The sequence below is a fragment of the Nilaparvata lugens genome, chromosome X (assembly GCF_014356525.2).
Source record: "Nilaparvata lugens isolate BPH chromosome X, ASM1435652v1, whole genome shotgun sequence".
NCBI lineage: Eukaryota > Metazoa > Arthropoda > Insecta > Hemiptera > Delphacidae > Nilaparvata > Nilaparvata lugens.
The window spans coordinates 7,650,421-7,669,306 of NC_052518.1; the positions used below are offsets into that span (position 1 = coordinate 7,650,421).

The 18,886-nt window shown below is 32.5% G+C and overlaps 1 protein-coding gene across 1 annotated transcript in view; it reads right to left on the reverse strand.

Annotated features, from left to right (window-relative positions):
* The window catches only part of LOC111064553 (dipeptidyl aminopeptidase-like protein 6), a 128,622-nt gene extending 110,754 nt beyond the window's left edge, over positions 1 to 17,868 (reverse strand). The window contains exons 1-2 of the mRNA XM_039442331.1: positions 17,444 to 17,868; positions 9,475 to 11,463 (exon numbers count right to left, since the gene is read on the reverse strand). Coding sequence (XP_039298265.1) covers positions 9,475 to 9,504 — 30 coding nt within the window. The 5' untranslated portion in view covers positions 9,505 to 11,463; positions 17,444 to 17,868. The remainder of the gene's footprint in view (positions 1 to 9,474; positions 11,464 to 17,443) is intronic.
* Between the last annotated feature and the right edge of the window lie 1,018 nt (positions 17,869 to 18,886).

Below are 18,886 nucleotides of genomic sequence, written 5' to 3' on the forward strand. Positions count from 1 at the left end.
GTCCACTTTCATCATCAGCTGAAGTCGCCATGATTTCAGTTCCAGTTTCGAATCAAACTAATTCGCTTCGCAACCAGTTTTATTCAATTATTTATTGTTTATTAGTGCATTCCGAATTTTCAAAAATGCTTGAAGATGACTGTGGTATTCCAAGTGAAATTTTAAAAGAATCTGAAATCCTGACTGCAAATTTTCTAGCACTAAAATCAAGAGATAGGTACAATAGCTTAACGAGTATTCTTTTATTTATTTTGTCAGCAATACCTGTAGTGTGGCGAAAAATATCGTTCGCACCACGGGCAAAAATGTTTTTCCAGCTCTCAATCTTTTCTAGTCCTCGGCCTACGGCCTCGGACTTGAAAACCGATTTCGAGCTGGAAAAATCTCATTTTCTGCTCTAGGTGCGAAATATACTATTGCTCGATGTGCAATCTGAAGGAGGCTGAGGATGTATTCCATTTCATTGCTCGATGTCCTTGTTTGAAGGAAGAAATGGTCTGGTGTTGTTGAACAATCAATGGAAGAGAGTACTATGTACATGAACGGCAAAGATTGGAAGAAACTAGCCTCTTACTGTAGAGAATTACAGAAGCCTGGAATTACAGACATGTTCTCACCCGAGAATTTAATTGGTAGAGCTAGCATTGGCCCACTTTGTCGAGGCACTCACTACTTGATTTTTGGTATCAGTTATTATTGTTATTTTCTGCTCTCTTTAACATTCTGTTTATTTTAGTTCAAGCCTTGGATGTTTTTTTGTTTTATTTTTGAGTTTGTTTCAATTTGAGGATTCAATCTTTCTCAATGTATATTCACTTACGTTACTGACTAGATCATTACACTCTACATTATATTGCTTACTGTGTTACAACTTGATTCATCATTATTTCGTATAATTTCTGTATTTTACTATACACTGGGATCATATTCATGTATTTTTCCACAATCGCATGTTTTCCGACTTTCCGGCTGGCGATCGTGTGATCAAGCCGTAAATGTGTGTTTAATTATTGTGTATTTATAGTTTAATGAAGAGAATAAAAGCATTTTTATATTCTATTCTATTCTAAATTCGAGTTCCATACATGATGACAGTCAACAGTCATACATCTTTAAATCGAATTTCCTTAGTCCTAAAAACCTCTCTTGTCTGCTGATTTGTAATAGAGAGCTTTCAAGTGAATTCCACCGGTTAGCATTCTGACAATTTTTTCTTTCCATCAATATGTTTTTCATAGAGGCCTTACATGAGAATATAATATTATGTGATTTTCGGCTGTTACAGTCAGCCGATCGTGTGATTTGATGTGATCTTTGGAAGGGGAACTTCACTGTGGAAGGGATCACTGTTGTAATCTGGCATGCCATGTCAAGAGAAACGATCCAGAATTATTCCAGTCAGTTAATAAATTCCCTTTTTCCATTCTCCCATTCTCATGAAGGTTTCTACCTCCTTCTCTTCCTCATCCTATTTCCTTCCTACCATATTCTCCATCCTCCCCATCTTCTCCTTCCAGCCAACACGCCATATTATGAAACAACAGTGGAACGAATATTGTGGGTTTCTTGATCTCGTCCTAAAACCTACCCTTCATCTATACAAACGGTTTAGTTTCAACCGATTTCAAGCAGCCGTTCCTATTTTCAGGTTATGGTCTGATATTCTAGAACTACTTGATTTTGTTGGGACCGACTTCCACGTTATCCCCCTACTTTGCAATAGCTCGACATTAGAACAAGGTTTATAACAACTGCATTGCAGCCAGGGAAATTTCACTTGGATAAAGAGGCCACTTCTTCAGCCTTGAATCTGGGCTTATGATCAAAACTCACGTTCTAATTGCTTGGAGGCGGATAGAAATATATTTAGTTGTAGAACAAAGAAGAGGGAATTGAATACAGATGAATATGAGACAATTAGTCAAACTTATTCTATTATAATGGATCAATTATTGGAAACAAAACCTTGAAATCTGACAGGTACCTCTAGACACATGCTAAGAACTGATATTTTAAATGATACGCGCATAACCACCACTTCTTCACTTTGTTCATATTCAATAGGGAGATTCAACTGGGGACTTGTAAGGGTTTGTTGGTTGATCATCTGGATGTCCATGTTTAAAAATGGGTTTTTGTTTATGCGTAAATGCCGTCGCCGACCACGATAGGGTGAGGATCTCACATTGGGTAGATTTCAATTTGTCTGAATAACCTAAAATATTATGTTTTAATGGGGGTCTTGAGTTCATATTTTTTTATATTTTCAAAAGGCAATATGTTGATATTATTAAGAATGGTTTTATTTTTGAATAATAAACACAAATAATGAAAAGTTATTTGATCAGCTGTTTTAGCACACTTGAAATTTGGACAATATGAATGTCAACAATGCTTGCCGTCGTTGACTGCGGAAATTCACGCACAAACGAAAATGCATCTTAACACATTCAAACGATTTATAACATTCGACTGATTGGATCAAAATAGCGATGTCTATATTATAACATAATTTCCTTCATTTTATAATACTATCATTTCTATATATCGATATATATCATTTCTATATAATTTGATAGGCTGTGTCCCCACGTCTTATGTCAGATCAGCATACTTTGCTTTTTTCCAGAGTAAATTGCGTATGGGCTTTTACTCTGGGAGAATAGTCCACATGTCAAGATTATTGATAATTCAAAAAAAGTTATAAGAATAATCACAAATTCTGAAAGATTGGCTCATTGTAAACCGTTATTCGATCAAATAGGTATACTGACAGTAACAAACCTGTATATTTTTACTTGTCTCCTATATACGAAAAATAACTTGCCTAATAATCTGCTAAGGAGAAATATACATTCCCACAACACAGGAGTAACGGAAATATATAAATACCTTTCTGTAGGCTGACTAAATCTCAGAATAGCTATGAAGTTTGTGGAATGAGAATGTTTAATAAATTACCACTAAGTGGATAGAAGCTCCATTTCATTATTTAGAAATAGGCTACATAGCTGGTTAATTAGAAATCCTTTTTATAGTGTGAAAGAGTTTTTCGAATTTCAACAAATTATTCTTTAAGATGAACTATTTTATACTATTGTTTTTAGTATTCATGTTATTTCTTCTATGTAATATTTTACGTGTATGTTATTTTGACTGGTGTTTCTTACATTAACCCTCATGTTATAATATAGGTTGACTATGTTTGCTAAACAATAATTTCTGACGTTGTCCATAACTATTGTAATGTTGAGCGGCAATAAAATTATATTTATTTATTTATTTATCCTGGAAGAGATACATTTCTTTATATTTCCAACAATCATATTACATACACAACAATCATATAGAACGTATCATATTCATATTATCTCAGTTCAATCAAACACTATTGAATAGAAAAAAATTTCTATGAAAATGTATTGAATATTTCTTCTGGAACATGGAAATGGATTTCACAAGTACTTTAAGTTATCACAAGTAGTTACGCACTTCAAGTTACCTAGAAAAGTGTCTAATTATGTTGTACTTATTACAATATATGCAAAATACCGGTTTTTCGCAGTATAGCGGAAATGTGGTTTTCATGGATCAAACAATTGAATGTTGATTCCTTTAATGCTGTAATTTCTACCGACTTCTAGACGTTCATAAGTATTAAATATAGTTTTATCATTCATGATTAATAACGAAATACTCAAATTCATACAATAAAAGTATAAGAGCTGATATATCATATTTGCGTCGTAACTCGTAACTTTTCGCATGGAAGTATTACGCGCGCGAAGTATCTTTAATCTTAACTCCGCTCAGAAGAACTTTCCGCGCAGCAAAGTGCCTCCTTCATAAGCTGATTTCACGGTATTGAGTTCGTATGAGTAACCAATGAGTATTTGACTGCCTGTGTTGTTGTGGAGGAGATATTATGATAGATATGCATGTTGAATGAGAACAACTTGATACTGTCAGAACCACTGATCATTAGAACAAATTGAAATACAAGTATCGGTTGTTACAACATTATATCAATCTCTATAAGAGAGAGCTTATAGTAAAGTTTATAGTAAACTGGAAGCTCATAGATTTAATTTGGATTTTCGTTAATAATAATAATAATAATAATAATAATAATATAATATAATAATAATAATAATATAATAATGATAATAATAATAATAATAATAATAATAATAATAATAATAATAATAATAATAATGATGATGGAAGCTTATACATTTAGTATACATTTATTTATAAATTGAAAGATACAATATCATTCTCAACTATGGATGATTTGGAAAGAAACAACAGGTTTAAAGCCCAGAACTGTTTCCCTCCCAAATTTTGATAGAAATTGTTCAAAAATAGGTTATGTTCACACTTCATGAGTTTTGTCCAATTTTGAGTCAAAAATATATATAAACTGGGAATTTGGTATTTAGATACGTTGAAAACTTAGTTTCAGTTAAATATAAGTATTAGTTAAATATAAATATTTCACAAAATCATTACTGATAACTGGAAAATACTGTATTCAATAAAATTGTTCTGTATAAATTTGTGATTTTAATTCAATTTTAAATCTACATCCAGAACTAGAGCTTATGCATTGAGTAACAGAATTGTAGTATGTGTGAAGCCCTACAATTGACCAGTAGCTGTTGACATCTACTGTTAGTATGACCATATCTCTATATCTATAAAAGGCTAAGCCCCGACAGACTGAAATCACACCACAGCCCAAACTACTGAGCCTAAAAACTTGAAATTTTGCACAATTGTTTATGGCAGCCTCAAAACATCCAATAAAAAAGGAATTTCAGAAATTTTCCCCCGTGAGGGAACTGGGGCCAACCGAAAATTTTGTACTTTTTAACCGTTGCACAGCAAAGTCATGAGGAATTTTTTTGTTCAGCTACGAAAAAAAATTAGATCTATGCAGAAAAATTCCGATCAGGAGCACAGGGGGGTTCAGTAGAGGGCATTTTTAAATTTTTTGTGTAAAATCACACTACAGCTCAAACTAATTGGCCTACATACTTAAAACTTTGCACAAATATTCTTCAAACATGCTAGACGCGTACTAAGAACGGATTTTGAGATATTTTGCCTCTTAAGGGTTTCAATGGATGGAAAAGGATCCTATTGAGTAAGGTTATAAACATGGTACGGTGAACGCCATATGGAACTGAGATAATTGGCACATGATATTCTAACATATGTTGTAAATCATTGGAAAGCTTAGAATAATCTTATCAATCAGCTGATCGAATTAATTTTGCGTTCATTGAGAGCGCGAGTTTGCCACATGTTTGTTCCATTGTTGTATGCTTGGCCAGTTCGATTTGCGTCTTCTATCAGCTGTATATGGAGTCTCATACATTCCGATTAGAACAGAGCACAGAGATTTTCTTTGGTTAGGAGTTTGTTGATAATTATTTCTTCAAATTCAAATTCTATTACCATCAAAAATCACATTGAAAACTTTCTTATTAGACAACAAGATTACAAAAACAAAATGTCAAACATATACCTACATTTATTTGTCGCACGGCCAGAAAGAGACAAACTTGAGTACTAAAGCCGTGAGTTCATTCAATACCTACAACTTATGAATATTTGTTGTTGGTATTTTGTGAATAAACAAGTACGAGTTGGTGAGAGATGTGAGTAATTCCTTATATTCATATTGTATTGTAAATTCCTGTTATTCTTATTGTAGTAGTCGAGGTCACTGCAATCAATAGTTATTTGTATATCTAGAGTGAAAAGTGCTGTTTTTTTCTCCCTGAGGGAAAAGTTTGAAGCCCGAGGCGAAGCCGAGGGCAACAATTTTCCTGAGGGAGAAAAAACATTTTTCACTCGTGATATACACAACATTTTTCCTTCACCTACATTTTTATAAACACTGCTAATAAAATAATTTTTAAAAACGTATGTGACCAAACAATGTGTTACAACATAATCTAAAAAGTAAATAGAAATAGCTGGCTTGTAATCACAGTTCTCCTCCGACAGCACTATCTGTCGGCTAAAGTTGTAACAACAATAACAGCCAAAACTACAGCTATGATGAAGTTCCCGTTTCAAATTTGATTAGTTAATAAGTAATATTCGTTGGCTGATATTTTGAATAACATGGAATAAAAGAAAAAAAATATATACATTTTTTTAGTATAATGATATGAAGTTTGTATAATAAATTCAGCATACAACATAAATTTATATATCGATCAAATGTCTGGTTGAGTTATTGAATTTAGTTGGTTTAATGACTACTCTATATGCTTCCTCATCTGAGCTTAGACCTTCTGACCTATTCCAAATGTACGTATTTGAAATAGAGATGCTTCCCATGCTATTTAAATGGAGTCACTTTTACTCCCTAGGGAGTTTTTATGTTTTTTAGTACCGAGAGCGAAAAAGTGACACTTTAGTATCATGTTTCAGGGAGTAAAGTAAGTACTTTTGACAGTAGGTGGAGGAAAAAGTTTTTTTATTCTGTAGCTAATGAATTTCATAGGTATTGATTGTCCATAATGTATCCAGTGTCCACAATGGAAGTGATTGAACTACTCAAAATTAATGGCTTACTGGTCCCTCATAGAATTTATAGCATTACTGGTAATTGAGCCTGTCTTTTTTCAGCGTTGACTATTGATAAAAAGGTTTATTCACAATTCAATTAGCTTACCCGGTGAACTTCGTACCGCCAAAAAGTCAATGTATCTCATGTCACACTTGACTTTATTTTGGTGAATCATGAAATTTATCTGACAATCAATATTTTCATTTACATCTCAATACGGACTTCCTATGTGCATAGTCATGCAGCATTCATTATTCCGAAGACATATTCTTCTCAATCAATTGGTAGTAATATCTATCAGGAAAGTGTTGAATTGAAAAAAAGGTTGAATCAGTGTTTTAAAGATGAATTCAATGTTTTCATAGTTGTTGATTGTCAATAGATGGTCTAGGATATATACGATGTACGATGAATCACACAGAATTCCATATTCTTTCCATCTTCCATTTTAGGATGAATATAAGCTAAGCTAAATTCAAAAGAATTATAAATTATCCCGTCATTCTTCAGTAATTAATGAATGTATTATGAACAACTATCATGAGGTGAATAATTTTTTTTCAACATTTTCCACTTTTTCAATGATAGGGGAGTGATAATTATTGGTGTAGGTCTTCTAAGGAACCATTATCTACAGCTGGTACCAATCAACTAAACTTCAACTCCAAACTACCGTTTTAATACCAGTACACAATTTATCACAGGGTGACGTGTTTATTATACAGCAGGTAACTTTAGATGCTAAATCATATTATCACAATATGATCTTGAATCATGATCATCTTTCCGTTCTTCGGTAGCCGCTCGGCCGACAATTTCGAAAACATAGGTATTTAAAATTGATTAATAGATAATATTATTATTAGCCCCCCTTTCAAAATTTCTGTTCAGAAACCATCCCCAATATTCACACAACATATTCCCAAAGTTTCATGCCGTTATGTCAAGTAGTTTTCAAGTCTATAGGGAACAAACAAACACACAAACAGACATTAATTTTTATATGCTGAATATAGATTTACATTCGGCTTAAACAAAATAGAGGTAGAATGATAAGGTTGACAACTTTTAGTTCTGTTGTTTCAAATGTTTTTTCAAATCACTTTCAAAAAATTCATATAGTACCTACTATTGTGTTTGAGACACTTCTGGAGCTATCATTGTTTCACCACTATTCTGTTCCACAGTCCTATCTCTTGCAGTCGTTAACTATATCTATAATAAAGGAAAGAACTGGCTTATACACGTATGGGATAGGGGAATTATGTTTGACGCATCATCACATCTGAACTACTGGACTAATTAACTTGAAATTTAGCATATAGATTCTCAATTAACAAAGGATGGTTATAGGCCTATTTTCAATTCTTCAAAATTTTATTACGCCAAGTTTTCAGTTTTCAATTTTTAAAATAGATCCTTGCGGAACACGGGTTTCTGCTTGTTTGGAATATTTGGGCGTGTCTAGCTGCGACCAATGACAGTGGAGCTCAGCCTTTATTGGTCGGCTATTAGCCAATCGCAGGGCTTCACCATACTACACATTCTGCTGCTCAATGTTCAAGCTTTCAGTTTACTCGAGATTGATATGGTGTAACAACTGAAACCAGTATCTTCAATTGTTGATATTGACAATATCAATTTGAGAGTGGTTCAACTCGATTCGTTTTCATTTGTATCCAGGACTTTCAGATCTATTCAAGATCAGTGGTTTACTATCTCATGCAATTTTTGAGAGGATACTCGATGATAACATTATCGCCGAGACTATAGACAACCGCACGGAAATAGTCCGATTGAAATTGGAACAGAGTCCCCCCACACCTCTCCACCACACCCATGGAAATTGTCAATTCATCAGGTGTATTATGAATATATTAATTGATTCTCATATATTATCAGCTGTGGACAACGCTAATCAACTATTATTCGTCAACGTTTTACCATAGAGAAACAATAGCGTGAGTAGATATCCCATGGTATAGGGCGTTTACGTCATAACTTTTACTGCTATCTCAAGCCGATTACTGCCGAGAGACTACCAGCTTCACAGGAAGGTACTACGGGGACTATCAGCTTGAGATAACAGTAATAATAATAATATCGTGTGACCTTGCTGGCTCAGGTCTTGTGTCAGAGTTTTCAGGTCGCAACTGATCAATTTCAGGGCCTCTGACATGACCTAAGGATTGCTTTTTCAGGCAGCCGGGACCAATGACTTAACGTGTCCATCCGAAACACGGGAGTGACCCGAGATATTCGCTGTGGACAAATATCTTGTCCGGGCCGGGATTTGAACCCGGGCCTCTGAATCATAAAGCCAGCATCTGTTCTACTCGACTACGGCCAATCCTACAGATAACAGTAAAAGTTGCGACATAAACGCCCTATACAATGGGATATCTACTTATGCTATTGTTTCTCTATGGTTTTACTCATCTCTTCCAATCTTGATTGGACGTTCAGTTGTAGTGTTTATATGTAGTACAGTAGTGTTTAATACGAAATATACTAAGGGTACTTTATTAAACTGCACGAAAATAATCCGATGGAATTTGGAACAGATGAGTCCCCCCACTCGCAACCATGAACGTTGCCAATTCGTACCTATTACAAAAATATTAATAATCAATCCTCAACTCTTATTTGGAAACGCCACACTCATCTGTTCTAGACTTTAACGGACTACTATAGTCCTATTATACTACTATATATACTACTATTGACTATAGTGATTTCCTGTTATAAAAATTTCAAGTAGCCGTATTAAAACACTCAATAGTAGGTGAATGGTGAGTTTAGAAAGCACTGTAGATCTTATTCTGAAAAATTTTGAACAAGAAAAAGATTAGATAGAACATTATAAAAATCATTGAATAACTTACCTCATCATCATAGCTATCAGGTTCCGACATCTTCCTGGATTTCTTCCACGTTTACTTCAACCACCAATCTCCTCCCCAACTGCTCCCTTCCCTAACACTCACAATTTTCCGCTCCTATTCGTTTCATATGATATGTTCGCAAAATCATGACTCAAAAATATCTTCAACATTCCACTCATTTACGGCGATTAGTACAATGAAAAAATCAAACAAAAATGGCACGGAGTAAGCAAATCATGCAACAAAGAAGTGTCTCTCTTTAAGTATCCCTGAGAAAAGATTCGAGTACGGCGTCGTATGAGTCAATTTTTTTCGTTCTTCTGTATTTTATTTGTATTATATTTCTCCTCAGATTCTTTGGAAGCAGTTATCCTTCAAAATCTTAGTTACTGGCTCTCCCAGACGGAACAGCTCTCTTTGAATCAGTGAACTATATAATCACTTTTCTTATTTCAGTCGTGCTTTCTCTTCTCTCATTCTCCACTTCACTGCATTTTTAGCTTTGTTGCGTTAATTGTTGTGTTTCTTACTGGAATAGAGTAGTAAGTGAAGTAAATGATTTATTTTTTGGGCTGAGTTCAATTTCTCCGCACATAAAATCGTTACTTCATGTCATATTCCTCATACGACAATGAAAGAATTTTATGATATCTTGCATTCGAACTTCATCACTTTGTTATTATATATTTTCAAGCTTTCTCACTCCATCATATCATAATCATTCAACAATAAATTCTTCATATCCTCCATCTCCAGATTCCCACGTTTTTGATAATTATTCTCACTTCTTATAAACAGTATTTTAAATGATATATCACTCCACTTTCTCTGTAAACCAACTGATTTGCAAGAAATTTATCCTGCTCTGATATGTTTTATTATTTAAATATATATTATTTGAACTCTTTACTGTATCAAGTAACTAGTATCAATCTTGTACTGACTTCTTATCATCTCATACTTGAATGAATATTAACCTACAAGCGTTTAAAGATGATATCTAGTAATTTCGACTATGTAATATATTATTATAATGAACACTATTGAACTATTCTGAAGAACACTTTATCACTATGAAGATCTACTTGTCTATACTACTTATTTTCGAAAAAACGGAATTTCCATCGATCTAAATATTGATTCCATTTTGGTCCAATCTTCTTGTATAATTAATTTGTGGTCATTTTCGATTTCAATTCTTTCCTAACCTATTATTGCTCGATACCTTAGAATGTGTGGCGCATTAAACGCTATGTATTTTATTATATTTGTTGTCAAGGAGATAATCTCAAACTCATATTCATTTTTTATCTCAAAATTCTTAGCAGAGACCCAGAAAATCTCAATTTGTCTCTTATTTGAATATTTCAAAAATGTCAAGTATGTTATTGATATTCAAAAATATTTCTATAAATCTTTTTGTAAATTAAACACATTCAAATGCAATGTAATTTAAGTGCAGATTTAAACTGAGAACATCAAAACCAGAAATGAATTACACTCGAAACTTCTATGAAAAATATATTGGTGCAAATATCTCTCATGTATCTCTTTTGTACATAAAAGTCCTCATTCGGATTTCTACAACTACTTTACTCTCCTTAGATTAGTTTAGAATTGATGGGTGTATCAGTAAGTAAAGGTCGATGTAACTTCTATAAAAATCTATCAGCTACTAAAGTTCTACAAAATCGATACTTTTTAGAATATTATTTATTCAAAAATTTCTAATAATTGTTGAACGTAGAATTTAAAGTTGTCGAATATAAAATGTTCTACAGTATTCAAAAATCTCTAAAAGTTTCTATTTCACTACGCGTTTAATGTTCAACCAAAATCCACACAACACTAAATTATTATTTCAATTAAATAGTTTTGTATAATATTCAAATTTTTCGGAAACACTCAATGTCCCGTTGAAATGAAAATTTTTAGTATAGTTGAATTTCTGCCCGCAGAAATTGAAGTAACTAGCTATCAGGAAATTATCTGAAAGAAATAATGACATTGATGATCTACTACCCGAATTGATGGAATTTATGAGTTTAGAGAATTCTATGTTATAACCAATAAGTTTAATGGATTTATTTCAAGAACCTCACAATATTGAATTGATTTGAAATCCAAATATTTGAAATTTTAAATAGAAATAAAAATGAAAATCTTAGTACCCTTTTTTGAATTATTTAATCACAACATGTCTCAACATTGATGCCATTTTCAAAAATAACAAGCCATTTTAATCACATGTTGTGATTAAATAATTCAAAAAAAGGGTACTAAGATTTTTATTTTTATTTATATTTATATTACAAGTAGCGCTATACAGAAAAGAGACAATCTGAAATGTTATATGAACGGAAGTCGTTAGAATATCGAACTGATTAATTGGTAAACAAAGACGATTCTGACATCCTCTTTCTCTTTCACTCTTTCACATTGCATTCTCTTTCACACCTTTGCATTCATTCCGGGTAGCATCCATGTAACCCCTAAACGAGACGAGAGTTGCAAAGATGCATATTAATTATTAATTGCGCATGAGGTTTTGCTTAAAGCGCTCTGACGCACGAGCTGAAAGTTTCAGTTGAAAACACCCCAATCTCATAAAGATTGAGGTAGGCAATCTATAGCGAGGTCCATGTTATAAGGACAGTATTTGATTAACTTTGATGTTGCTATCCTTGTCTATCATTCGACAAAGCAGGTAGTGCTATCCTTTCCCAGCTTCGCAACGATGTAAAATCTGTTTTTGACAATGCAGAAGTATAATTAATTAAGGCAGAGAATCGAAAACGCTGTTCTCCTATCTTTATCCACTGTCATTATAACGTGGACCTCACTATAGTAACGGTTCTTATGTTGGGAAGGGTTGTATCTCTATTTGTGACCAGTTATACTAGATTCAGTCATAAGCTGCAAAATATATTTCCAGAGGTTTCTAGTGCACCTACAACTGTATATCCAATCACTTCTCAACATAATATTACATTTATCATACCCTGGAACAAGATTGAGACTTTGGTCAATAGAACTCATACCTATAAGATTGTTTTATTATATTATGCGTTGACATATGAAAAAACATCATCCACAAAAGAAACGCATTCTGGAATAAGTTACAGAGTAAATAGAAAATTTACAAGCAACCGCCAACCCTCAAATGAATCATAATATTTCAGATCAGATTCTGTAACTGAAATGCCCGGTCAATATAAATGAATAAATAAATGTTTATTTCCCAAAAAAACTAAAACCACAACATCAATTACATAAATTACAATTACGTATAATAGTTGGTTACAAAAAATTCTTATAATGTGTCGTCCTCTACTTGTTTAGTTTTTTCTGTGTGGAAATTGACCTACTCCGCTATGGCATACCATGTTTAGAGTAGTTTTGTTTGTTTTTTGTGTGTTTATTAATTATTAGTTAGTGTTAAGTAAGTCATTAGGTGGTTGGTTGTTGTTTGAAATAATGTTTTCTATGTTCTGTCTTCCTTTGCTCATCAACCATTGTGTATTATTGTTTTGATTTATAATTGTTTTGAACTTTATATTGTTTTTATTTGTTATTCTTGTTTTGAATTTTATAATATATTCAAGAATAAAAAATTATAACTCAAAATATACTACACTCTCCTACAATCAGATTTGGGTTGGGGTGGCATAGAGTTTTATGATATGACTTGAATGAGGTGTTAAATACTTTAATTAATAACAATTTCCAATAGAATTTTGGTGGAAGATATTTTGAGATAAATACTGTTATTTTTTTGTGTAGTTGAGAAGTTGAAACTGTGGTTATTATTCATATTAAATAAAAGAACTAAGAAATTGTCCAAAATCACAGATTTTATTCAAAGTTAGAAAGACCGGTTTCAATTGTTACACCATTGTCAATCTCTGATACTATATTGTACTACTTCAATTCAAAACATATATATACCTTTTACACTAAACTCAATCAACTTTTATTTTTCAAGTTATATTGTGAATATTTATAATTTTCTTTTTAGTTCTTTTTTCATTAGAACTCTTTCCCCACACACAGACTTGTCTATGTGGGGAAAATTCACAAGTATTTATATTATTTATACATGTGTACTGTATTTGTAATGATTTCTGTGAATAAACTCAATTTGAATTTGATAAACTGAAACTAAAAACAAGAGCAGCAGAATTTATACTAGTAGGCGAGTACTGCTATTGGTCAAGGGCATGAACGCCTGCCATTGGCCTAGCTAGACAGTGTCCTCCAACTTAACGGAATAACTGAAACGTCACAAAATGGCGGTTTAAGCAGCAGACTCGCCATGATAATAAAACACACACAGACTTGTCTATGTGGGGAAAATTCACAAGTATTTATATTATTTATACATGTGTACTGTATTTGTAATGATTTCTGTGAATAAACTCAATTTGAATTTGATAAACTGAAATTAAAAACAAGAGCAGCAGAATATATACTAGTAGGCGAGTACTGCTATTGGTTAAGGGCATGAACGCCTGCCATTGGCCTAGCTAGACAGTCTTCTCCCACTCAACGGAATAACTGAAACGTCACAAAATGGCGGTTTAAGCAATAGACTCGCCATGATAACAAAATTTACATTCACTACAAAATAAAAACCGAGAAAACATGTAAAATAAAATAAAACAAATATGTAAATAGAAAAACTATCGACTAATGTATGTTAACAATGTTATGATAAAACTAAATTCGTAGTGTTGTATTGGTTGAAATAACCAATTGGTTTCAATTGGTGTAAGAATGGTGTAACAACCGAAACCGCTCTTTCTAACTTTCAATAAAATCTGTGTTTTTTGACAATTTCTCAGTATTTTTATCAAATTATCATTATTTCCAGATGACTCTTTCAAAGACCTATCACAGGAGGTCTTTGATTATTATTGAAATGAATAATAAACTGACAGTTGAGAATGAAGTATCAAGTAACACAAAACAGGAATAATATGTAGCTGAAAAGAAAATAATAATAAATTTAAAACACTAGTTTATATCGGTTGAAAGGAAATTAAAGGAGATTTTCTTAACTATCAGCTTTTTTCCGCGTATGGATCAATAGTCCATGCGGATGATATTTTTCCATTGATCTTTTGTTACGTTTGAAAAATTAATCCAGGATTGAAGAATTGAACTACAGAGCAAATTCAAATTGTTTGTATAATAATCCAATTTCTATATTTGAATCATTCAAATAATTCGATTATCCAATTTCCATATTTGAATCATTCAAATAATTCTATTACTCCAACCAAATTGAGACTAGAGTAGAATAGGGACCTCAGGATAGTCTCTTTCTTTTCAGTAGATCAATAGTCAAAGCAGTTCCGGGATTATTATCACCCCTTTTCCTAATTTCAAGAATCATTACCCTTTATTATCACAAGACTATTTTCATCTCCTAAACACAATCAATGTAATGTCTTCGTAGGTGTATTCCATTCATTTTTGTATTATAAATCCAATATTATTTTCCATTATAACATTGATTTTTCTGTAGTATGAATTATATTTGTATTTTAACCTGGAATTTGAAAATCTGAACTTGATTTGTTTCTATTAGTATATTTTTTATGGTTTTCAACCATGTCCAGTGAGGATTAACCCTATCGTGGAATCAGATTGCAGAAAACTTGAGGTGAAATTAGAGGTTTTCCATAAGATTTTCATTAGCTTGTGAAATAACGTGCTATTATCACGTGATACACTTTCATTGGATACATTGTGTATTGTATTGTATGGTAAAATTCTGGGAAGGAAGTTTTTGGGTTTTCCTGTATGCCCCACACTATCAAATGAATGAAAAAGATGAATTAATATTCATTTATTATTCATGAAATAAATAAATATAAAGAGTTGGTGGAAATTATGGAAAAAGTTTGATATTCCCTTCACAAGGATAATATGACAGTGGGTTTTATTGATACTATTCGAATTGAAAAAACTACTTTTAAAATTTTCCAATTAATGGTGATTTGAGTGTGATATTTTTGTTTTTTTATTATGTTTTCAACCGTCAAAATTTAAAATCTTAGTTTTCGTTGGTTTTGAGTGAAAATGGACTAAATTTCAGTAAAGTGAAATCATAACCCTATTTTGGACTTTTAAAATGTTATCTAAATTTGGGAGAGAAATAGTACAATGAGTATCCTCAGTTTTTCTCTCCTAATCAGTGTTTCTTTGTAAAAAATATAAAATAAAAAAATGTCACTTTAAAATTTTGGTCTGCCATCTTGGATCCGCCATTTCTAACCCAACGTCTTCTTCCTCCTGATTGGGAAGGTGATTTGATACATGATTTTGATACAGAATTCCAGGAGAAAATGAATGACGAAGACCTCAAATCGATATCTCAAACAGTTTCAAATGGAACAATCGAAATACAAACCATCAAATTTTACTTTTTTAGTGTTATAACGGAACAGAGTTATTGAACAGTTATAGTGGAATCTACACTCATGATTAGCAATTTGAGCAAAACATCCTATCTGTCAGATTTTCATTGTACTGATTGATTAGATTGTTGTATGATTTATTAGTATTTTTGAATGTGAATAACTTTGAATCGGTTTAAGATATCGATACGCTGTTTTCATCATTCATTCTCCATTAAATCTGAAATTCTGTATCAAAATCATGTATCATATTACAATTTACCCATTTGAAAAAAGTGAAGTTCAATTCAAAATGGCGGATCCAAGATGGTGGACCAAATTTTTAAAGCGACAGAATAGTAGTTCTATTTATTCAAATAGGATCCCAAATGAAGCCTACTGTCAAATTACCCTTGTAAGAGAAATATTGAGCTGTTTTCACAATTTTCATCAACCCTGTATTACAACATGCAATGAATAGGTTAATGCTCGTTCTAAAGCTTCTGTAAATCAAAGAACCTGTTCAGGCAACACAAACAAAATAATGGGAATGATACCGTAATTATTAGATTCATTAGTAGAGTTGGATATATATGATAAAATGATAAAGATACTCATCATCTCTTGCAAGATATATCTGGAGGAATTGAGATGCTTAGTAATCAATCATAGAAGATAGTACTAGTACCCTTGAAGTATTTCTTTTGAATTATACACGACTAGTTTTGACATTTATGTCATTTTCAAGAGATTTTGATCAATATTCTCTTATTTGAAAAAAAGAATACTTGAAAATGCCATCAATATCAAACAACTAGAAGTCGATTTGAAATGACACAAATGTCGAAGCTAGTTCTGTATAATTTAAAAGAAATATTTCAAGAGTACAAGCTATCTTCTATAATTAGACAATCCAGTAGCCCCATTGAAATACTTGATCAGAAAATATGCATAATATCCATTTCTCTAAATGTGATATGCATGTTTCACATATTCATTCAAAATATCCTAACCATTACTAAGCAATCGACAGCATTTAAAGTGTGTAAAGCCTCAAGTCATTTCAGAATGATTATCATCAGTCATGTGCATAACTGATGTCCCATATTATAATAAAATATATAATAATAAGTAATATAGGCTTATAAATGGAAGTATTGAACCATTTTTTGTAAATTTGCACTGTTCTTGAAACTTTCAGCAGGTCAGGAAAAATGCCTTCAGAATGAGATTTGTAATCTTCAGACCTGAATTTGTAATCTCCAGAGTGTAAAATTGTAAACAATGTGTTTTAAAGTTTTTAAAAAATTTGATAGAGGGAGAATCATGTTTCAGTTCCACATGTCTTCATAGGTTATTGCGAATGAATGACTTTGAGAATATAGGTGAAGGGGAATTGTACTCTAACTCACACAAACACAAACACATACACATGCACACATTCCCACACATACATACAAATTAGATCAAGTTGTTTTGTATAGCTTGTATAATTTTATTGAGCTAAATTATTATTAAAAGACTAGAAAATTGTTTTGGATTTCAATGTGAGTAGCTCGATATACCTCACAACATCTAAAGATGGATATATTTTTCACATCAAAACGGCAATAGATCATCAACACCAAAACGGAACTCAAAAATCGTTTTCACAGAACCAAACAGTCACAGAGTTACAACATCAAAATTTTTCCCGATATATTGAAATAAATTTCCCTCCTAGATCTACGATGAAATAAAAATCGGGAACAGACAGAATGCCACTCGAGTTCGAATAAAAAATCTGTACAGCTTTCTACATGCAGATCGCGAAAAAATAATCCGCTCGCGCCAATTCTGATGAATTTCGCCCCCTCACTGGTGCGTCAGCTTTGATGTTCGAGGAAAATGTTTTTTTTTTCGCGGAAGAGAAACAGAGTAGCGCGAGAAAGCCAGTCACCCTGTGGGAGGTGGGCAGAGGGTTGGCGAGGCGAACAATCGTGCTGCACTTACTACTACTACTCACATAGGTCACTGCAAACACAAAGTATGCTCTCAATGATACGCCGTGTGCCCTCTGTTGCCTGTCTAGTGCCTACTTGTGGAATGTTTCCGGCCACAACTAGCAACTACACCTCCCTTCAAAGCCCACAGCAGGCGACAACGTAGCGCGTGTCACAAATCTGTTAATCGGCAATGCGATAGCGATCTATTGAACTGCGCTAGGAAGTGGCACGTGGCCGTTCACCAGAACTTTCAATAGCAATCAAAGATCAATGTGAATTTATGAAAGTTTTAATAGCAATGGAAGAATCAATGTGAATTTATTGAAGCTTCAATAACAATTGAAGATCAATATGAATTTATTGAAGAATCAATAACAATCGAAGATCAATGTGAATTTATTGAAGTTTCAATAACAATCGAAGATCAATGTGAATTTATTGAAGCTTCAATAGCAATCGAAGATCAATGTGAATTTATTGAAGCTTCAATAGCAATCGAAGATCAATATGTATTTATTGAAGTTTCAATAACAATCGAAGATCAATGTGAATTTATTGAAGCTTCAATAGCAATCGAAGATCAATTTGAATTCATTGAAGCTTCAATAGCAATCGAAGATCAATGTGAATTTATTGAAGTTATAGTAGCAATCGAATATCAATGTGTATTTATGGAGGTTTTAATAGCAATCGAAGATCAATTTGAATTTATTGAAGCTTCAATAGCAATCGAAGATCAATGTGAATTTATGGAAGTTTTAATAGCAATAGAATATCAACCTGAATTTATTGAAGTTTTAATAGCAATCTAAGATCAATTTGAATTCATTGAAGCTTCAATAACAATCGAAGATCAATGTGAATTCATTGAAGTTTTAATAGCAATCTATGATCAATGTGAATTTATGGAAGTTTTTATAGCAATCGAATATCAATTTGAATCATTGAAGCTTCAATAGCATTCGAAGATCAATGTGAATTTATTGAAGTTTCAATAACAATCGAAGATCAATGTGAATTTAT